This window comes from Lynx canadensis, chromosome D2 (assembly GCF_007474595.2).
Source record: "Lynx canadensis isolate LIC74 chromosome D2, mLynCan4.pri.v2, whole genome shotgun sequence".
Lineage (NCBI taxonomy): Eukaryota > Metazoa > Chordata > Mammalia > Carnivora > Felidae > Lynx > Lynx canadensis.
In genome coordinates, this window is record NC_044313.2 from 16801382 (window position 1) to 16825632 (window position 24251).

Genomic DNA, 24251 nt, shown 5'->3' on the forward strand with positions numbered 1-24251 from the left:
AATTTTTTTTTTCAACGTTTATTTATTTTTGGGACAGAGAGAGACAGAGCATGAACGGGGGAGGGGCAGAGAGAGAGGGAGACACAGAATCGGAAGCAGGCTCCAGGCTCCGAGCCATCAGCCCGGAGCCCGACGCGGGGCTCGAACTCACGGACCGCGAGATCGTGACCTGGCTGAAGTCGGACGCTTAACCGACTGCGCCACCCAGGCGCCCCATAGACTACTTCACTTTAATACTACCTGTATTTTACATTCCAGTGGCTTATTATTAATCTGTGTTTGACCACGGAGACTTGAAAATGTTAATTTGTCAATGACATATTTTAAAACTCAATCCACTGCTCTCTCATTACACACAGAGATGAAATTAACAGTGATCTCCAATTGACGCAGTGCTTTCAGACCAACAGACGCAGGCACGACAGCGAAGCCCACGGTGGAGGACCTGCTCTGGATCCACGGACAGCCGAAGATGGCCAGAGTCTGAGTGCCTCCTGCCCACAAAGCTGACTCCGGACATCTTCCTCCTTGCCTGCAGAGCTCAGCCCTCTCCTTGCGGGGGGCGGGGTGGTTGGTCTCCCAAGGCGCAGTCAGTCACCCCAGGGCCAGCTTCCTCAACTCTGACCCAGCAGCTCCTCCCGGCTGGCCCACGGAGATCTGTGCTCGCTGGATTCAGATGCCCAGCGGGCGGTTGCTGCCCTGGGAAAGCAGCAAGGTAAGGAGGCAGAGAGCCTGGGTCTGGGTCAGGCACACAAGAAGTGTGCGAGAGGGCATGAGGGAGGAGGCGGGAGGAAATGGGAGACTGAGAACATGCGAAAGAGCGTGGGAGAGCAGGGCAGAGGAAGGTCAGTAGAGACCAGAAGTCAGCACTTCGTTCTGGACCACTAATGTTTTACTTTCAAGTTGTTGTCCACGGTTAGTGGGGCTGGAAAGCACTGCTGTAAGGCAAGCAGCAGGCTGATTCCTTCTTAAAAATTAATGAGGAGCACACAGCGATTCAAATACACATTCAAATCTTTACACAATTTACAGTCCCTGGGGATACTCTGAGAATAGACGTGAGCAGGAAGTGCTCTTGAACAACTACAAATTAGTGAGTAAGGACAAAGGCTCCGCCTGGATGCTGATCACAGTAATTCATTTGTATTCAGTTACATATCCTCCAACAATGTTTTAGTCTTCTACTTGAATGGCATACGTTGAAGATACGATTCTGGCATCCATTTTCTTATAGCAAGCAAGTACTTGGGCTCAAGTTCTACCTCTGGCATCTCTGAAGAGGAAAATGTAGCTTCAGGCTTAGTAACTGGTAAATCAAGTCCTAATGAATCTTTTGAAATAAAATGAACAGCAACTGAAAAGCTCTAAAGCACCTAATAGATGCTATCTGGAAAAGTAACAGATAATAGTGAAACAAAGAATGGAACTGGAAAAAGCCCGAGTCAAGTTACTTCAGTTAAAAAAGTATGTTTTTAAAAATATCATACTCCACCAGGGGGGAAATCAATTTCAATTCTTTAGAATCGATTCTGAGATTTATATCACCGTATTACTGGAAGGTAGAATGGTAAACATGATTTCATAGTGGAATATTTCCAAGATTACTCTCATACCTTCAGCTGTTAGAAACCAACAACTGGGTACTCCTTCGGTTAACTTTGTTCCCGATGGGAGGTCTAATCTTAGCTTGAACTGCAGAGTCTGTCCTGGAGATGCAGCCACTGGGGGAAGTCGAATGTTTGGAGCAGATTTAGGTAGTCTGGGTAATGTCTTCTGTTTTTCTCCTAGGAATGGGCCATCTACAACAGCGTTTTCAGGTCTGAAGACTGGGAGCTAGGAAATAAGGAAATCTGTTAATTAAAGCACAACTGCTTTATAGTAATTGTAAGGGGCTTAATTTTGGACTTCAGTAGAAAAATGAGGTTCTGTATCAATGAACTTAATTGCCATTCTAATCTGAATTAGAAATGTGCTTACTTAGACATCCTTATGATTATTTTATAGGCCGAGGAGAAACGTATTTCATCCTGGCAAAAAAGTTACCAATACTAACGAATGAAACAGAACTAAGTTCATTGTCTGATATGTTTACAGATGGTAGGAAATTAAAGTAATACGTTATCAATTTAAATGTAGGGGGTATAATTCCAATTCCAATTTTCACTGCCAACTATAAGATGATCTATGTCAGGAGAAATGACACTTATGTTATGATGGCAGTCTGTATTTTCACTTTAAATCTTAGGAATCTAAAATCCTAGAATTTTAGAAAAAAAAAACTCTTGCTTTTTTTTTCAGGCAAATGTGATATATCAGGAGGCAGCTTGAAAAATTTTGGAGACTTTATCCTTATCTTTAAAAAACTGGAAGAAACTTAAATGAGTTCTAATCAATCTTATTTTCAATGTGTTGAGAAATGTGGCTGCTAGAGTTTCCTTTGGGAGGTTATTTGGTAATGACTCACCACAGGAAACAACTACACATTAATTTAAGAATCGTTAAAAAAAAAAAAAAAAAAAAAACCTTGACAACCCACCCCACATGATATGTGTGGTATGATGTATCTCTATACATTTTGTTTTTAGACATTTAAACACAGATCGGAATCCTCTTTTTTCCTCTTCTGAAAGTTCAAATTCTCTCCAATTTCCAGTATCTTAAACACTCTCGGCACAAATGGAAGTTTTATTTTAACAAGAATAGGGCATTCTTGAACTAGGCATTCGCTCGCTACTCTGTTTTACCTCCAACACTGGAGATGGTTTAACCACAAGTGTCTCTGTCTGTGCTGTGAGGACTTTAGTAGGATTCTTGAAATGATACTCTTCAACTTCTACTTTCAGATTGCTTACCACAGAAATCGTTTTTGTTTCTAAATCCATCACTTTAATTTGATGATTATTGGTGTCTGCTACATATAATAACTGGCCATTCTCTCCAATACACAAGCCTCCTGGTTCATTAAAAGTTGACTCGGTAAAGCTGGAAGTGATAACGTTACTTGCGTCTCCGGTTCCTGCTAATGTTGTGCAGTTTTTTGTTTTGGGATCCACAACTTTAATCTAAAAACAAAGAACAAAGAGGTACACGTCTGAAGGCCAATCTCATGTTCGTAGGAAAGCGTAGTATCAAGCAAACCAGAGAATTCGATTGCCATTAGCATCCTTGCTAAATGTCAGGAAAAGAATAGGCATTTCTGTATTTTCTTGAAAAGCCAAACATTCAAATTATAGTCTCAGGGGAGATACTCCATTCTGAGAGCTAAAAACTACGTAAAACTCCCAGTTACATCTTATCTTCCAGCAGCAATCTTTGATGAAATATTTCTGGAATTAAAAAAATAAAGTAAAATTCTTTTCCTGACAATGGGGCACAGTTGAACTGACTTTCTTCTTTCTCATGAGCATCTAACCCTGGCTGAGAATTGGCTGCTTATGTTAAACCTAATGATTCCCAATTGTGCCTCAATTATGTTAATTTATGGTATCATCACAAGGTAGTAACATTTATTTTCCACTAGTTTTTATAGAAAAGAAAAATGCAATAAAAATGGAAACAGTTGAATAATCTGTGCAATAGAGACAAAAATGGAAATGCTGAAAATGGAATTATTTGCTAACAGGCACTGCAACTATGCAACAGCTCAGAAACGTTCCTTTGTTAGTTGACATATTAATTTCTCTGTCACCTGCCTTCTTTACTGTGTTACTAAGCAGCTTTGATGGATTGCAATTCACAATTTTTTGCTGTAGTCATTGGGAACGTGTTTAGTCCCTTCCCCAGCTCATAGTGTCATCATATGCTCTCTGCAAAGAAAGGACCAAGAAAAGAACAGCAAAGGCTTATACATAGTTGTCAAAGACTGTTACTCCTCTCTATTTTAAAGTGGCAGTTGGAGGAGGCTCACAGAGCTTTCAGCATTTTAAATGCCACAGATGCAAAGCAGGGTATTCTACAATTCAGTAAGGACTCACCTTGTGATTATAAGAATCTGCCACGTAAAGTAAATTCCTTTTCTTGTCCCAGGTTACTCCAAGTGGGTGCTGAAGCTTGGCATCGATTCCTACTCCATCAACATCACCATAAGCAAATAAATTCTTTTTTTTTTAAAGAAAGAAACAGCACATATTAAAATTTTACAGGGCTACAGTATACGGTATAAAGTAAAAAGATGACTATATATGCTAGTTAAGTTAAAGAGGAAATGGGTCTGATTTTTTTTTTAATGTTTACTTATTTTTGAGAGATAAAGAGACAGAACATGAATGAGGAGGGGCAGAGACAGGGAGACACAGAATCCAAAGCAGGCTGCAGGCTCTGAGCTGTCAGCACAGAGCCCGACGCGGGGCTGGAACTCACGAGTCGTGAAATCATGACCTGAGCTGAAGTAGGATGCTTAACTGACTGAGCCACCCAGGTGTCCCGGAAATGGGTCTAATTTCACATAAATAGGCCTGGGTGTTTGATTTAGACAAGAAAAACAAAATGACAGAATTCTGAACCTCTTAATTTGTGGTGCTTGATAGTTTTATCCACAGTAATCACACCTCTAGCCAGGAACAGGTCAAGTCTACTAATCTGATGCTCTTTCCACCCTACTGCCTAATACCTAATCTACATTCTCCTCTTCTTTATGTAATCAATATTTTATCCTTCTTTTCCTTCTGAAGCCTTGACATGTGTGTAACCAAGCAGAGACAACATCCACCTTCTCTTGGATGGTTTTGCTACTTGTGTTCCTTTATAGTCGCATTTCCTTTGGCCTCACTTCCACTTTAACTTACGGTGAGGCCACGAACTCTGTCTCCTAAAATTTATTCACTCTTGGCAATTCAAGAACCGCAAGCCTGGCAGGGTCTGGGCGCAGCATGCAACAGTGACTTTCGGGCATTACCATGGGGTCTCGTTCTCCTCCTACAAGGTGCCTCACTGCCCCGTCCCTCAGTGACACAGCTCTCACGGTGCTGCTCTCGCTGTCTGCTACAAACAGGCAGCGCCAGGGCTCTTCAGAGGCCAGAGAAAGACCTGAAGGCTGGGCGAAGCCGGCCTTGTGAGGATACGCATTATTTCGGTTCTCTTCATTTCCACTTCCGGCGAACCGAAGGCAGGTTCCTTTTTGTAGCTCACTAAAAAAAGACAAGTTCATAGGTGGAATCAACATGGTTACGTTGTATCCAATTTAGTTAGCAAATGAATGTGAACAATGAAATCAGTGGTGTAAGCATTATTAAAAGCAAACTATGATCTTGGCCTAAAGAGTGCAAGTCAGCTTTGCTTTCACTGTAGTTTTTCTTTTTCAGAGAGAGAAAGAGAGAAAGCGAGCACACAAGAGGGCGAAGGGCAGAGAGAGGGGGAGACCGAGGACTCAAGCAGGCTTGAGCAGAAATCGATGTGGGCTCAAACTCCCAAACCATGCGATCATGACCTGAGCAGAAACCGAGTCAGATACTCAACCGACTAAGCCACCCAGGTGCCCCTTTCACTGTAGTTTTCCTAAATCATTAACTTACTGTGTAAGGACACACACAAAATTGAAACTATTCTGAATGGCTAGATAGGAAGTCCCTGACAAGAATAAGGATCATATCATTGACTAGATAATTTTGGGTTTTTTTTTTCCCTACAAAATGGCCAGAGAGAGGTATAGCTGGATCCCACCTTCACTTCCTACGGGACGATAATGCTGCTTTAATCAAATGTACAACGCATTTCTTAACATACAATAAGAAATTTCTATTTAAAGCACTCTGCAAGGATTCTTTTTGTAACATGGAGAAAGTTTTACACTTTGGCTTCTAAGTTTATGCTGGAGGAACAGTAAGGAAGACGTGGTGTGTTGAAGGAAGGGAAGATGCTCGCTCAGGATGCAAAATAATGAGACTATGTGCCCATCATCTCCAGATACGGTGCAGCAGGCACAAGTCCAAAATGACCACCAATCACTTAGTAGTTGATATGTCACCCATGCTAAGTTAGAGAACAGGGGTACAGGCAAAGGGTTATAGAATATATAAAATATGGGCACTTATTCAAGAAACTTCCAAAAAAACAGAGTCATAGAAATACATGGGATAACTACTACACCAAATTAAGAGGTAATTAATATGAGTCTTAATTTCAAATAGGAGTTTCCTTAATTAAATAAAAAAGAGTGGGGGAGAAAAAGTACCTTCTAAAATGTTAGGAGTCTTGCCCACTGAAGATCAGTAATAAAGATAAAGCATCCTTAAAATTATGATACGGGTCCATGTGATCTGACTGGACATTTTCCTATTACGAACGACAGTGACAACTCTACTTATTTGGAAATTTAGTTCACTCTTGACCATCTAGGTCGAAAACAGCCATCACTTACAACAGTATATTCTGGCCAGTTTTGCTACTTCTTTCTCCTGTTTATAATGATGCCTCATATTAATGTTTCTGGTCACCTCACAGTTTGGGCCACTATCATCTCATGCCCAGAGATCATCACAGCCCCATCGCTGCTATCTCTGTCCCTAGTTGTGTCCCACTCCAGATGCTGCCAATGTTCTTTCAAAATCACAGATCTAATCAGGTCACTTCCCAGCTTAGAACTTTCCATATAGGCATGCAGAACAACATTCACATGTCTTAAAAGGACACACAAGGCACTTCACAATTCGGCATTTACTCACATCACTGGTGCCATTTCCTGCCTAGAAAACCTCCCCTTTCCCTAACTCCTACTCCCCTGTCAGGTTTCAGTTTAGCAGCTTCTTCCCGGAAGCCTTTCTGGATAGCTCCTATCTTACTGCTATCGGGTGTTCTTATTCACTTTAAAGGACTGCTGCAGTGATCCCTTTTACACACAGCACTGGCATTTCCCAGCTATTTTCTGTTTGGTGATCTCATTCTTCCTCTGTTAGTCCACTGAAGAGAGCAACATTTAAAAAGCTTTATTCTTAATACAGTGAATATATTTTATCCCTTCAGATTAGCACAGGCCTAGCATCCAGCATGTTTAATAAGTACGTAAGATGAATGACTAAATGTCGCCAAACAGCACACACAGCAACACATGCGCACACACACACGATTTGGAGCATCTGGTATGTTCGATCATCTATAGAACTACTCCTTCCTACTGATAAGTATATCTGAGATGATTAGCACTTACTTTCTATGGTGATTAAACGGTCTTTGTGGTCTAGGACTTCCATTCATTCATTTATTCTATAAACCCTTACCGAACTCCTATTATATACCACATACTATGCTATGCACAGGGGACATAGAAATGAATGAGAAAGGGTGCCTTAAGGGACAGTGTAGTAGAAGGAAACAGTTATGTAAACAAGTACAACCAGGAACGGGGAGGGGGAGGGGGAGAGAGAAGGAACTTATCAGCACAGTAATGTAACTACACAGGGGGTGCAGTGAGGTCATAGCAAAGAATATGCGTAGTTCTACCTGGAGTGTTAGGGAGAAGAAACAAGGCTCTACAGAAAGGATATAAAAAAAGTGTGCAGAGACACTAGTTTTTCATCTTTATATCCCCAACAGTGGCAGCAAAACTCCTACATTTCTGTATATAAACCAGGCACTAGGCTGAGCTCTTCATATATATTATTAATCCTCAAAACAAGCCAAGGAAGTAGATATAAATAAGGAAACGGAAGGATAGAAGGTTAAGTGGGCTCTCCTAAGCTCAGAGAGATAAGTGGCAGAGTCGGGATTCAACCTGAGGCATGACTACGAGCCATTAACCGCTCTGTCACCCAGTCCTCCAGTGTTTGTGTTAATGAGCGGGGATGTCTGGACTGCATGTTAGAGATGTGCCCACAGCTCCAGTTCTGTCTCTAGATGCTCCACAGGGCTGCTCTTCCCAGGTTCCCAGAAGTTAGCAATGGCAGTCACAAGACTGGGTTCGTGAGATAGAGTGACGTACGTCTCTCCCAAGTAGAAGCTTTAAGAGCCACTGAGCGACTCACCCCTCTCTCTCTGCCAGGATGACTGGCAAAGCTCCAGACGGTGGCCGCTTCATCGCCTGGTGGCAGAGGAACGCCTCCCCAATGAACCTACTGAGTCAGCCAGAAACAAACCTTGTCTTACGCTCCCGACGATCGGAGAGGCAGTTACGGAGCTCCAGCCCAGCACACGCTAGTGACTAGCACACAGCGGAGCTGTGAGCGTGGAGACTCGGGGAGAGGGAATTCTGTGAACTCGTGTAGTTCACACGAGACAGAAACCGTCACTTACTTTTTCTTTGGTAGTCTGCCGCTGTCCAGGAGCAGTGCCCATATCTGATGAGTCCCTGCCATGGCTATCCAGAGAATGTCATCTCTTTGGACCTCTGAACCTTTACAAAAATAAACAGTAATTATCATATACATACCTCGTTAATACAAACACTCCACGTGTTTTAGAAGTTTAAAAGATGACAGCAGTTATGTTTACAAATCATCTGAAGAAAAAATATTTGCAGCGTTTTAAGTTGTTTCTGAAATTTTTCCGTTTTCCTTGTGAAATGTTACTTACTATTTATAAATTTACCTGTAAATTCATAGAAATCCAAAGCGTTCTTAATAGCGGTCTGTCCCTCTGCCTCTCTGGACACAATGTTTGTAAATATTTAAGTTCTTATTTTATCTGCTAAAACAAGTTGACATACTCTCCAGAGAAACTCTGCCAGTCAAATACTGAGCATTAACCACGAAATTATATGCTTTAATAACAGGGTTTTTGTACAATTATCATGAAAAGACCCCATCTTTTAACACTGTAAAAAAAATAGGTATTTCCTTTGGGGCACCTGGCTGGCTGGCTCAATCGGTGGAGCATGCGACTCTTCGTCTCGGGGTCATGAGTTCAAGCCCCAGTTGGCCATCGAGCCTACTTAAATATTTCCACCACTGGATTAGCTAGACTTAGATACACATCACAGCTGCTATTTAAAAATCCACTGTTTAGGGGCGCCTGGGTGGCTTGGTCGGTTAGGCGTCCGACTTCGGCTCAGGTCATGATCTCACGGTCCGTGAGTTCAAGCCCCACGTCGGGCTCTGTGCTGACAGCTCGGAGCCTGGAGCCTGTTCGGATCTGTGTCTCCCTCTCTCTCTGCCCTCCCCTGTTCATGCTCTGTCTCTGTCTCAAAAAAATAAATAAACGTTAAAAAAAAAAAAATTAAAAAAAAATCCACTGTTTAGTTGGCTATGAGAGTTTTCCAAAAAACATAGTTCACCTGTAAAAAAGCTAAGGGTATATAACATATTCGAATATAACCTTGTTTACTAAATATCAGAAATACTTTTCCACTTTCTTAGATGATGTTACAATTAACTACAACACGACAAGGCTCTATTTCTCAAATTCTTTTGTTAACATTTTTTATTTTATTTTAATTTTTTTAATGTTTAGTTTTGAGAGAGACAGAGTGTGAGCAAGGGAGGGCAGACAGAGAGGGAGACCACAGCATCCAAAGCGGGCTCCAGGCTCTGAGCTGTCAGCACAGAGCCCGATGTGGGGCTCGGATTCGAGAACCGCGAGATTCATGACCTGAGCCGAAGTCAGAAGCTTAACCGACTGAGCCACCCAGGCGCCCCCTTACCATATTTATTTCAATTTAGGGTGTGCTTGGCTGGTCAGTTGGTAGAGCATGTGACTCCTTATCACAGTCGTGAGTTTGAGCCCCATGTTGTTGGGTGTGGAGCCTACTCTAAAAAATATATATATATTCAAACTGTATTCTGAGGCAACTTTTACATATAATTGAGAATTTTTAACTACAACAATTTGGTCAGATCTACCTTATGCTAAAAGAAATATCTTGGTAAGGCTGTTTTGTTTTTTTCTATCTTCTTTAACTTCAAGTAGTTTGTGTCCAAACTTTTCTTCCTTAACTTATATTACTTTCAAGTGTCTTTCAATTTAACAACAACAAAAATAATAATGATGGTTCTCAAAAAATTGTGGTTGCTATGTGCCAAGCACTTTATAGAGATTATCGCTTACATTTTCTGAAATGCCCCAAGAGACACGTAGTGTTATTAGGCTCTTTTTACAGATGAAGAAACGGAGGCTTAGAGAGGTTAGGTAACTTGCCAGGATCACAGTGCTGGTAAATGAACTGCATCTGACACCAGGTGGACCAACGGAAAAATCTAGATCACATGTTGCCTCTTTTTCTGTGTTCTTAATTACTATCCTATGAAATCTAAAGGAAAGTATTTTAATTTTTCATAGTCAAATATTTTTATGAACATAAATTATATTAAAAGTGACAAGGGCACCCATTTATTCTGGGGACTCTGTCTCTGCTTAATCACTTTAAAAGTAGATCAAAAGCTTTTCATAATTATTTTATTTTGCTCCTGCCATGTCAGGACAAAGTGCAAAGGCAACCATCTATAAGCCAGAAGACAGCTCTCACCAGAAACCAATCATGCTGGCACCTTGACCTTGGACTTCTAGCCTCCAGAGCTGTGAGAAAATAAATTTCTGTTGTTTAAGCCACCCCATCTGTGGTATTTTGTTATGGCAGCCCGAGGTGACTAAGACATTCCCCCTGAGAACAGAAATGAGACAAGGATATCTGCTATCAACACTTTTATTTAGCATCATATGAAGGTCCTAATTTGTGCAGTAAGAAAAGAGAAGCACAAAGCATAAAGATTAGAAACAAAACTGTAATCAGTAGAAGATGGCATGCTGTTAAAGCCTCTACCCTCTGCCAAGAGAGAGCTGCGTTGGTACATAGCTGAGTCAAAGACCTAATCGGTTCTCCAAATTGACCGGCCTAGTTCAACCAGAGTCTTACTGTATGAAGGCCAAACTTACAGTATTAAAGTGTGAACAATCTGTTTGGTTTTGCTCTCTGTGTACTTATTTCCTTTGAAGCATGAGAACAAGAAAAGTATAGAAGCAAAGGCTGTGTCAGGTCAGGATTTCAGTGTCCTGGAATTCCCCATAACAACTGATGAGGACAGCTGGGGGGAGGGAGGTGGTAAAAATGATGACCATCCAGAACACTTCTATGACTGAGGGACTGAGCTAAGTAAGCATGTTTCAGGGAGTATTTCCTTTAATTTAACAACTTTAGTAAGTTGTTCTCCATTTTATAAAGAACTGAAATTGAAAAGGGTTAAATAATTGTTAAATTCACACAGCTAAACCTGGAATAATAACCTATTAGTAAGTCTGACTCCAGATTATTAGTGTTCTAACCAGAACAGAGGAACTACAGAAGTGAGCCTGGGCTCTTGCGGCCAAGTTTTCTCCCTCCTTTCTGCCTCTGCCCCATGAACTTAGCCCTGGCTTCAAGGACCCAAGAACATTTTCTGTGTGATCAGGAGAGAGATCAGATCAAATGTAAACATGGCTCTCTATGCCAGGATGTGTGTCTACATTCACTCTTTCTGTCCTTCCTTTCCTGTAGCCTATGAGATAACCTATGGCTGAATAATCCCTTACCAGTATTTTTTCTAATCCCTTGCCTTTCCATGTTTGGTTTGTTTCAGCTTACCAGCAGCTCTTTGTGACTTTTAGGATGAAACCCCATATTATAACAAATCCTTCTACAGTATTTGTTAGGTACCACTTTCTATGTGCCAAGCACTGTTAGAAATGCATCACATATTAACGCTCCTAGTAATTCGTGCAATAAACTTTTGACCTATATACTATTAGTATATAAATACTATTAGTATATAAATATATTAGTATATAAGTATATTAGTATATAAATACTATTAGTATATAAAAAGATAACTATTAGTATCTTTAATTTAGATGAGGAAATTGAGGCATAAAGAGGCCAGGTACCTTGTCCAAAGTCACATAACTACTAAGATGTAAACTAATTAGAACCCAAGCGGTCTGGCTTCAGTCCATACTACACTGCCTCTCAGGAAGTTTTTACCCTGGCCTGATCATTTCACTGAGGGCTGAAGAGTTTGTTCTTGCAGATAAAATCAGAAAGAATGAAAGGGAAGAGAAGGGAGAAAAAGGTAGTCGGGCATTTATAAAGTCTATTGAGCCAACAAGAATCATTAATAATTTATACTATCCACCCTGGATTTTGAAATCTAAAGCACGTAGTTGTATCACCAAGTATAGGTATTGGCTTTGTTCCCTCTAACAAGAATATGGTGATCATGAACATTTCAATTTTAAATTAAGAGTTCATTTAGTATTACTGACTTCCAACAGTCACTAAAAAAAATAAGTAAAAAAAATAAAAAAGACAATGCCAAGAGCTGAAAAGGTTTTGGGAGAATTTTAAAAGGCAAAACCTCTTGTAACTGTAAGAATTAGTGAAATAATTATATAAGACAGGAATAAAATCAGCAAATGAAATATGAAAATGAAAAGAAAATTACCTGCCATCTAGCTTTTAAAAATTCAATGTTATTTTAAGCAACTAGGATCAAAAATAGAAGCCAATGATTAGAACCCTCTAAATAATTTCATCTGTGAAATTGCCCATTAGCGTAAATAGGTTTTTCTACACAATCTCTCAACCTCCTATGAAGCAAAACTTCACACCACTAGGAGAAAGCAACCAAGCCCAGCGTCCCATGGTACAGGAAAAAACCAATTACAGCTGGAGGAAGGGCAGAAGAAAAAACCTCTCCACCTCTGGGGGAGGCATCTTTGGCCAAAGACCCCATACCGACACCAATATAGGTTTCCCACGGCTGGGGGAGAAGCAGAAAACTTCTCAAAACCACTCAGAATTTAGCTGCCCCAGAGAGAAGGAACAGGAACAGCCAACAAGCTTCCCACCTCCTTTCACGGAGGCCCAGGCATACAGGGCCTCCCCAGGACTGAGGCTGACCAATAACAAACAGCAGCGGCCTATCTCTTGTGGAGCTACTGCAAGACAGGGAAACAACCCTGTGGCTCAGCTGTGCAGGATGACCAAAAGCGGACAGTGTGCTAACACTGAGAAAAACCCTCCGGCACGCAGGCTCCCCTCACTAATAAGGCCGCAGCAGCCCCCTGCTACAGGAATTCGAAAGCTATGATCAACGGAGAGTAACCACAGCAATTGTAAAACCAAGGCCCGGCCTAGGTTCTGACTAAATTGACTGAACCTCCCGTTATAATGGCATAAATACTACTGATCTCCTCAGCCTCTATAGTTCTATTCAAGATGACTGGAATATAAAATAAAATAAAATAAAATAAAATAAATGAGAAGACACACATAAAAGCAAGGCCAGAACAAAACAACATCCCCCTCCCAAACCAAAACTCCACTTTTAAGAGACAAAACAATCAACAGAACAGACTCAGGGATGACCTGAAATCTGGAACTGTAGGATATGGACTTTGAGAGAGCTATACTTTCTATGTTAACGAATCTAGAGAAAAAGGTGGCCAACATACCTAAATAGGTGAAGAATTTAAGCAGATAGATGGAATCTATAGGAAATAGTAAAATGGAGATGCTATACACAAAAGAATCCCAATAATAAAAACTCCTTCAATAGGCTCATCAGTTGATTAGACACAGCTGAGGAAACAATGACCCTAAAGATAAACCAATATAAATGATCTGAATTGAAACACCACAGAAAAAAAGGTGAAATAAAAAACATGATACGTAAGAACTGTTGGGTAGAACATCAGAGTCTCACATATAAGTAGCTGAAATCCCAGAAAGAAGAGAAAAGAGCAGAAAACATACATGAAGAGATGATAGGTGAGAATTTTTCCACCAATAGTGAAGGACACAAAACCACAGACTCAAGAATTCTAAGGATAACTCCTACACTTATCAAACTGCTAAAAATCAAAGGAAATCTTGAAGGCAGCCAAAGGGGGGGGGGCACTTTATATGTAAAAGAACTAGGAAAATAATTAGACCTCTTGTTTAAAACTATGTAAGTTATAAGACAATGGAATGCATCTTCAAGGTACCTAAAAAAACTCAGTCCAGACTTATACATGGAGTAAAAAATATCTTTCAAAAATAAAAGCTAAATAGTTTTTCTGATATCTCACTCCCAACATCCCCCCCTTAAAAAAATAGCCAAGAGAAATCAATGTCAGCAGACATGTGTCTCTAGAAATGTTACAGAAGTTCTCCAGACTAAAGCAGTATTATTCCAGAAGGACACTTGGGATTCTAAGAAAGAGTTTTGAGAACAGTTTGGCAGTTTCTTATAAAATGACACATACACTTCCATATGACCTAGCAATTTCAATTACTAAGCATCTGCCCAAGAGAACTAAGTACAAATGTCCACATAAAAACCTGTACACAAATGTTTACAGAGGCTTTAATCATAATTGCCATAAACGAGAGCCATCCGAAGTGTCCATCAACTAGCGAATAAACAGTTTGTGGTATGGCCATACAATGGAATACTACTTAAAAATAAAAAAGAACGAACTGCTGATACAAGCAACAACAGGGATGAGTGTCAAAAGCTTTATGCTAAATAGACGAAGGAACAAGAAATAGAACACTGTTGGTGGCTGGAGTAGGTGGTACAGTAGTGGGAAGGATACTGAGCAAAGGGTCACACGAATTTTCTGGGATGATGGAAATATTCTCTGTCTTGATTGTAGTAATGGTTAAAGACTGTATGTTTGTCAAAAATCACAGAGCTTAAACCTAATAAGGGTGAATGTCACTTTTATAAATTGTATCTCATTAACCTGACTTAAAAAAAATCTTATAAATATAAAGTCAATGTGATAATAAACACTCTTCTCTCAAATTTTAAATAGAAAACAACTGTTTTTATTTTACCAAAATAAAAACACATTAGTCCCACTGTATAAAATTTACTCCTCAAAAAAAAAAAAATCTCTCAACTGATTATCTTAGAGGATGTTTTTTACAGTATTTAATAGCATATTAATGGAAGTCAGGGAAGCATATTATCTACGCACATAAGTACCAACACTGTAGATTTTTAGACTAGCATACTAAACAGTTGGATTTCAATCATTAAGAACAGCTAAATTATATCTAGGGAAAATGCTGATTAAAGGGCCAAGGAAGGTTAATGGGATTCGGGCACACTGTCCTTTCCATAAATTATTCTAAATCAGGTAAAGTCCAAAGTACTTAGAGAGCAGCAGGGGTTTTGACCTTTATGATTAAAAAAAAAAAAAAAATCTCTTAGAAACATGGCACAGATTCTGAAAAAATATGAATTTGTTGTAGTTATTATTTTTAGTGCATTATGAAACTCTGACTATATTTAGAGTGATAAAAAATGAACAAAGATGAAACAATCTCTTCTGTAAAAATAATTTTATGTTATTTTTATGTTTTTATTACTGTAATGGCATGATTAGGCTAAATATTCAGTCACTATTTAAAATACATATGTACGTACATATACACATTACATGTATATTTAAAACGATCAGAGGTATTTCAAGTACCTCCCTAATCTCTTGAAGTATTATTAACTGGGTCTCTTGGTCAGACATATATTCAATTGTGTATTGTCCTCAGTATTTTACATTCTCTTAACCTAATCTATTTTGTTTTTTTTTAAGTTCAATTTTTAATTAAGTATACATTCACACGGATACAGCTTATACATTCAAATGGATACATGTTATATACAAAGTTTAATATCTAAAAATCCATGAGCATACCACCAAGTTCAAGAAAAAGAATATTATTTGAAAACCTCATGCATCCTTCTATAATCATATCCCCTCCTCCTCCCACAAAGAACCACTAGTCTAAAATTTTGTGTTTTTCATTCTCTTCTTTTACTTTTTACTTTTTCCATGTCTGGATGGATCTCGATTGTACAGATGACCCTTGAAAACAGGTCTGAAGTACATGAGTATACCTGCACGCAGATTTTTTATCAATACAGTATAGTACTGTAATTGTATTTTCTCTTATGATTTTCTTGACATTTTCTTTTCTCTAGCTTACTTTATTATAAGAATACAGTATATAGGGGACTCCTGGGTGGTTCAGCCTGACTCTCGATTTCGGCTCAGGTCTTTATCTCATGGTTTATTTAGAGCCCCAGATCCGGTTCTGTGGAGCCTGCTTGGATTCTCTGTCTTCCTCACTCTCTGCCCCTCCCCTACTCATGCTCTCTCAAAACTAAATAAACATTAAAAAAATAACACAGTATATTACACATGTAATATACAAAATACGCGTTAATCAACTTTATGTTGTCGGTAAGGCTTCTGATCAAGAGTATGCTATTAGTAGTTAAGGTTTTGGGGAGGCAGAGTTACATGCAGATTTTTTTTTACTGCAAGGGGGTCAGTGCCCCTACCCCCTGCACTGTTCAAAGGTCAGTTGTATAGTCTTGCTTCCTATTCAACTTTCTATAAAAGAAATCTAATGTGGGTCTTTTCTGTAATTTGATTTTTTTACTCAGTAGATGCCAGATACTTGCCCATGCTGCTAGGCATAGCTGTGCTGTGGTCCATTTTTGCACTACGGAGCAGCCTGATATATGAAGATATTACAACACCTGATCTACATTTCATGTTTCCCTTCTGATAATTCCATCCTCTTTCAAATTCCTAACTATGGTAGAATTTCAGATATATCCTTTTAAAATACTAAAAAAATTTATGTGTTTACAAGAACAATTTTTCTCAGTCAGTCCCTTTCAAGTTGCATTTAATTACACATCTGTTTAAACCAGTTGTACAATTACATAATTTATATATGATCCAATTAAATATGAATGCAAATGGAAAGTTATTTTTATGAAAACAAAGTTGAATACTTTGGGAAGACTTAATGAAAGTAGCTAAGCCAAACTGTTGTTGAACTAAGTGTAGAAAGACTACTGAAAAGAATAGGTTAAAAAAATTTCAGCCCTCAGAGTTCCTTGCAGGGGTTTCAAAATTCTCATCATACTTTAAAGAAACCAAAACAATATATTTAGAGTGGTTCAAGACTATCAGGGGCTACGTAAAGAAAAGGCTGTAGTCCTACATCAAAAGATTGGCTAAAAATGTACATTTATAGTTCTTTTTTTTTTTTTAAGTTTTTTTTTTTTTTATTTATTTTTGAGACAGAGAGAGACAGAGCATGAGTAGGGGAGGGGCAGAGAGAGAGAGGGAGACACAGAATCTGAAGCAAGCTCCAGGCTCTGAGCTGTCAGCACAGAGCCTGATGCGGGGCTTGAACTCACAGACTGTAAGATCATGACCTGAGCTGAAGTCGGATGCTTAACCGACTGAGCCACCCAGGCGCCCCCATTTATAGTTCTTAAAAGAAAGCATTTTTGCTTTTATGATTCCCAGATTTAAAAGTTGTTTTTTTTTTTTTTTTTTTTTTTTTTTTTTTTTTTCCGGGGCACCTGGGTGGCTGAGTCGGTTGAGCACCTGACTTCAGCTCAGGTCATGATCTCACAGTTCGTGAGTTCGAGCCCCGCATCAGGTTCTATGCTGACAGCTCGGAGCCTGGAGCCTGCTTCAGATTCTGTATCTCCTTCTCTCTCTCTGACCCTCCCCCGCTCATGCTCTGTCTCTGTCTCTCAAAAATAAATAAGTGTACAGGGCGCCTGGGTGGCTCAGTCGGTTAGGCATCCGACTTCAGCTCAGGTCATGATCTCAGTTTGTGGGGTTTGAGCCCCACGTCAGGCTCTGTGCCGACAACTCAGAACCTGGAGCCTGCTTTGGATTCTGTGTCTCCCTCTCTCTCTCTGCCCCTCCCCTGCCCATGCTGTCTGTCTCTGTCTCAAAAAAAAAAAAAAAAAAATAAAAATAAATAAATAGAATAAAATAAAATAAATAAATAAAAACATTTAAAAAATTTTTAAAAATAATAACTGTTTAAAAAAAATTAAAAAGATTTTTTTTTCCTATATGGATCAATTATCATAGTGAATCACTTCAGTAATGGATTCTACTCATTTACTTCTGCTTTTATTTCCACAAAGGATTCAGGTAGCTTACAAAGAAATAAACACTAATAAATAAATTTGAAATAAGGAAATTGAAGCAATAGGTAAATAGGGTAGAAAAAAAATGCAACTGTACTGATATTGAAAAATGAATGTCATGTTTTCATTATATTTTGCTCGATAATTTGTCTCTAAGTTTTCTGGTAATCAATACAACAAAGCAAATACAATCAGTTACAATAATCAAATTATCAAGGAGCTTAAACTTCATACTTAGGAAAAAAATAATATAGGGATCAGAAAAAAATTCTCTAGTAGAGAAATTTATAAGGTAATGATTGAGTTACAGCAAATCTCTGTAGTAAAAACAGTACAAGTCCCATAGGGCCGTGTTTTGATGAATACACAGTGTGAAACACATATGCACACATATAGATATAAATGAATGTGACATGTTTATGCGTCAATATATTTTTTAATGAATGACACAATCCCAAAATACAGTTTAGTAAAAACAATTGTAAGAACAAATATCCTATGATCCAATTTCCCCATACTCTGACAATATGCATCAATCCAGGAGATTAGATTTTAGATTAACTTAAAGCAGTGGCTCTTAAAATGTTTCCTGGGGAACATACAACTTTGAAATTCTGATGAAATTCTGACCAATTCCTCCAAATTTTATAGAGTTTCTGGGAAGTTTAAGTACCTCAAAAAGCCTAACCAGGAATGCCTGGAGTATATGACCCAAGGTTAAAAACTCTTGGACTAGAGTAGTCATTGTGATTACAGGTCCTTCATATAATGCTTGAAAACCATTTTCTCTTAGCATTTTGAAGGGTGTTAAGCTTAAGTGCATTTAAGATTACTCCTCTTGCCAAGTACCTGGAGTGAAGCTATTTTAAGCTGTAAGTGAAACGCAGAGCCATATGCTCTTAATGATCCGTTGAGCTAAGGTAGGACTCACTTCCTTTACTGAGAACTGAGCTTAATAAAGACATACATCTCAGCACATCAGTCCAGGTGGAAGCCAAGAGGGTACTTGTCTCTAGAGCCAAGATTTTCTTTAGAAAGCAGTTTGGATGCATTCTCAGTAGGAAATAAACAACCAGAGATTCCATGCCATAATGTGTGAAAAACTTTTAGCCTAGATTTAAGTACTCCTTGGCTACTTAAATATAGTATCTGGTAAAGTATATCCTGTTTTTAAGCAATGTAAGTTCTAATTTATGTGACAGACTGAATTACTCATCTTGGTTCATCCATACCCTTACCATGGCCTCGCTGTAGGCAAAATGCAATTCCCATCCCATGACTTTGAGGTCAGTTATGTGATTTGCTTAATAACAGTAGGTAGGCAGATATGACATGAGCAAGGGCTTAAAATGTATGTACTGGGCTTACACTCTTGTGCTTCTGCCTTTTGCCAAAAGAATATGCCTCAGACAGCTACTGGCCCAAGGAGGACGAGAAACAAATGGAGCAGATCTACACCCAAGAAACAGCCTGGAACCAAGCCCAGGCTGAGCCTTGATGGGCTGAACCCCAAACCTATATGTGAGTGAGAAATAAAGGTTTAGGTTTGTAGGAGTTTGGGGATGATTTCTTATGAAGTGTTACTGTGGCAATTACTAACAGACACAGTAAATACAAGTTGTAAGTTGCAAAATAGCAACATCAGTAACTGAACTGCTATACAGACTACAGCTTTAAATCACCCGGGACTTACACACTAAGGGGAGAAAATTTCTTTTTTTTGCCGTGAGGGAGGTGACAGCACACCAAAGTAGCAATTCTCACCCACTTTGACTAGTTTACTGAGAGAGATGTTTCCCGACCGGTTTTCTATCTCTAAGATTTATGTTCAAAGAGCTCAGTAGTGTATCCAAGGCAAAGAGGCAGGAGCAACAGAGAAGTCCTGTTAGGGATGAATATTTTTAACCTTGAAATTATTTAGAATTGGGGGTGTGTGGTGACACAAAGAAGACTGTAGCTGGTTTCACTACGGTTTTAAAATTCTCTGCATATAATATGACCCCTCATTGATTGCACCTGGGACACACTCTTCCCTCTCCCTTCCCAACCCCTTCCTTCTCCCTTTGAGCCCTAACCCTCATGATTACTGGGGCACAGAGTTCCAAAAATAAAATTCTTAAAAGTAACTTACACGAAATACCTAAGTAATTATTAAGTGCAGCAGTACCAGTTCATTCAACTATTCTGTGAATAGCAAAAGCTTTATAAAGTTAATCACAATGGAAAAAATTAAGGTCTTTGAATTATAAACAAATTAACATAATAGGAAATTACCTCAAATGTAAAGCCATTAAACTAAACTGGTGCTTATTCACTCTATAAATATATTCGGATCATACAAACCATTTAGTTCCTAATACCATCTTCAATGGATTCTACTAACTTTCTTTATTCATTACTCTGGTTTTAGATGTGTAGGTAACTATCTCAGTATCACTGAGGGTCAATGAAAAATAAGGGTATGAATGCTTCTAGATTACTTTTTAGTCAATTAATACAGGTAATAAAATTAGAAAGAATATAAATCTCATTCATTCAATACCAACATAATTCAGTAATTTTTTTAATTGCCCAAAAGGAGCTATCACGTTTCAATACAAATTTTAATACTCTAAAAAAAGCAGCTATCACTTGATTTCTTTCCCAATGAAGAGTAAATAAAAAAGGGCATTGTTAAACAGCATAGTTCATGAATAATCATTTGAAGTTCTGAAAGTACAATCTTTCAAATTTAAGAATATTCAGAACTGTATTAACTGGAAACTGCAGCTAAGCTGAAATTTGTTAACATTAGAGTAATATATCGTCTATCGTTATGTATAAAATACAACATGTAAGCGTGTAATGTTATATATAACAATATATACTGCTGGCCTTATTTTTAAATTAACAAACACCACCACAGGTAATAAAAGTCTAAAATAACTAGCAATTAGAATTAATCCCAATGAATGTCCCCAGAATATCTTAAAAATGTTACATTTATTAAGCAAAGTTTACTTAGATTTAATATTAGAAGTTTACATACCTGATGTCCCAAAAACCACATCCCAGGGGGAACTAATGGGCTGTTCTTCTCCTTTAGCTCCACCTTCTTTGTCTGTACCTTGAATCCCAATGCCAGCTACAGTGCTCACCATCTCAGCTTCTAGGTCAATCTACAGAAATTGACACACGTTTTATGCAGTGCATGTTACTTTTGTTTTGTTTTCCTTTTGGTACATGAGGACTTCCAGTAGAACATACAGAAAGGTTTTGCAACACAAAGTCTTTAAAAAAAAAAAAAAGGCTAATCAAGTACAGTATTGGGTGAGCTTGTTATTCAAATGTACAAAACTCTGTCTTTTTCATTCCCTACCCCCCTTTCCCCTCCCCATCCTCATCATAGCCTCTACTGGTATTGACCTCATCTTAACTGCTACTGATCTCACCTTAACTATAAAGTATGTTAGAAGAGAGTGTAATTCCAAATTTCAAAGCAAAATCTGGAAAAATGCATGTTTCTCTCTTTTTCTTTTTGAAAGAGAACATGTGTGTGCAAGTGAGGGAGGGGCAGAGGGGGGGGGAGAGAGAGAGAGAGAGAGAGAGAGAGAGAGAGAGAGAGAGAGAGAGAAAATGAATGAATGAATATGAATCCCAAGTAGGCTCCACACCCAGTACAGAGATCATAACCATGATAGGTCATGATTGTGACCATGAGATCATGACCATGATAGGTCATGATTGTGACCATGAGATCATGACCTGAGCCAAAAATCAGAGTTGGACACTTAAATGACTAAGCCACCCAGGAGCCCTAAAAAATGCATGTTTCTTAAACTTAAATATATGTATTTCAGTTATGCTTGGCTAGTAATTGACAAAAATAGAGCTTAACATGTGCCAGGCACTAGTCCAAGAGTCATCCATTTGTCCATCCTCATAATAATCCTATGATTTGTGATTTTGATTAATATTGAGGATACTGAGGCATAGATCATAAAGCAGGTTTCCCAAGGTCACACAGCTAGTAAATCGAGGATCTCGGATTTGAACCCAGGCAGTTCTAGCTCTACTATACTGCCTCTACTTTATAAACTGAAAAACTAATGATTTCTGAAAAAAAAAAACACAACAAAAACCCTTTGGTTTCATCTCCTGAGATCCTTCCCCCAACATCTCACCACGAAAATTGTCAAACAAACATAAAAATTGAAAGAATTTTATTGCAAACATCTGTACACCCACCACCTACTATCAACATGTCACTTACTCGCTTTATCACATAGTTGATGGAGCTATCAATCCTTCAACCCATTTATACTTTTTGACACATTTCAAAGTAAACTGTAAACAACAATACACAGGCTCTAAATATCCCGGCTTGTTTATCATTGGTAAGAGGTCCATATTTTTTCAGTTCCCTTTTCTTTTTTGAGGCAAAACTTACAATGAAATGCAAAGATCTTAAATGTATCATTCAATGACTTCTCATAAATGCATAAAACTGTGTATCTTAATTTACATAAAGATGCAGAATGTTATCTTCACTCCAATAAGTCCCCTTATGCCTCCATCCAGTTAATCCTGCCCCCAGAGACAAACAGTATTGTTTTTTTCATCATAGATGAGTTGTATCTCTTCTAAGATCTCAGCTAAACAGAATCAAACTATATGGACTCTATTGTGTGAGGCTTCTTTCACTTAACAGGTTTCTGAGATTTATTCATATATAAGTAGTTTGTTCCTTTTTATCGCTGAACAGTATTCCATCATAGGAATATACCACAGTTCATTTATTTATTTTCCTACTGATGGACACCTGGGTTTTTTCTAGTTTGGGGCCTTCAAACAGAGTTGCTCTCAATATTCTCATATGAGCCTTTTGGTGAACTTGTGTTTTCACTTCTCTTATGTACATGCACAGGACTAAAATTGCTGTTATAGGGCAGGTACAGGATAAGTATAAAAAACAAACAAAAAACTTCCAGAAGGATTTTTTTCCAGTGGTCTATTCCTTTGTATTCCCACCAACAACATATGAAAGTTCCAAATGCTCCACATCCTTGCCTGTTGTCAGTCTTTTTTAATTTTAGCCATTATAGCATTGCATTGTGGTTTCAGTTTACATTTCCTTTTTAACCCATGATGTTGATCACTTTATGTGTTTGTGGCCATTCTTATCTCCTCTAATGTAAATTATAATGAGAAGTTTTAAATTTATCATTTTTTTTATTATTGTTTCTGTGTCCTGTATTTGAGAAACTTTTGCCTACCTGCAAGTCATGAAGACATTTTCATGTTTTCTTCTAAAAGCTTTATAATTTTAGCATTTACATTTATGTCTGTGGTGCATCCTGAACTGATGCTTGTATATGATGTGTAAGGTAGGGGTCATGTTTCTCTTTTCCCCCATATGAGTATCTAGTTGTTCAAGTAGAATATGCTGAAATGACTTTCCTTTCTCCCTTGACTGCTTTGATGCTTTTTGAAAAATCAAATAACTGTGTATGTATGAGCTTCCAAAAGCTCCATTCTTTTCTTTTAGAAGTATCACACTGTCCTGATTAGTGTAGCATTACAGTAAGTCTTTAAATCAGAGAAGTGTATCTTTTAACTTTGTTTATGCAAGACTGTTTTAGATATAATAAATACTTTGTTTTGCACCTCCATATAAGTATTGGAATCCACTTGTCAATATCTTAAATAAACAAATGGAAGCACCTGATGAGTTTTGATTGAGATTACATTGAACTCACAGATCAATTTGGAGAGAATGGACATCTTACTATTGAGCCTTCTAATCCAATATTGGATTAATTTTTCTCAGCAATGTTATAATTTAAAATATTGAGGTCTCATATGTTTTTGTTAAATTTATTCTATGTATTTTGTTTTTTGTTTAGTACTATAAATAGAATTAAAAAATTCCAATCCAATTGATTACTAGAATACAAAAATATTGATCTTTTTATACTGAGATTGTATTCCACAGCATTCCTAATTTCTATTTGTCCGAGTAGTATTTTCAGAGATTTCTTAAATTTTCTATCACGTCATTGGCAAATAAAGTCAGTTGTTGTTCTTCCTTTTTGGCCAGTATGCTTTTTCTCTTTCTTGCTTTATTACAGTGACTAGTACTTCCAGTATAATTTTTAACAGGTGTAGTGAGAATGGGGATCCTTGCCTCATTCCCAATCTTGGAAGGAAAGCATTCTATATTTTGCATGGAGTATAGCTATAAGCTTTTTGTAGATGCCCTTGATCATATTAAGGACATTCACTTCCATTTCAAGCTTATTGCAATTTTATCATCAATAGAAAAACATTAAAACATTTAACACCTAACCTAGCAAAACAACAGTATGGTTAATATCTTTTATTCTGTTATTATAGCAAATTACACTGATT

General features: G+C 38.2%; 1 protein-coding gene across 1 annotated transcript in view; it reads right to left on the reverse strand.

Annotated features, from left to right (window-relative positions):
• The window catches only part of NHLRC2 (NHL repeat containing 2), a 60723-nt gene that overhangs the window by 9498 nt on the left and 26974 nt on the right, over positions 1-24251 (reverse strand). The window contains exons 5-10 of the mRNA XM_030334088.2: positions 20890-21019; positions 8224-8323; positions 4895-5126; positions 3975-4097; positions 2853-3062; positions 1614-1833 (exon numbers count right to left, since the gene is read on the reverse strand). Of these exons, the coding sequence (XP_030189948.1) occupies positions 1614-1833; positions 2853-3062; positions 3975-4097; positions 4895-5126; positions 8224-8323; positions 20890-21019 (1015 nt within the window). The remainder of the gene's footprint in view (positions 1-1613; positions 1834-2852; positions 3063-3974; positions 4098-4894; positions 5127-8223; positions 8324-20889; positions 21020-24251) is intronic.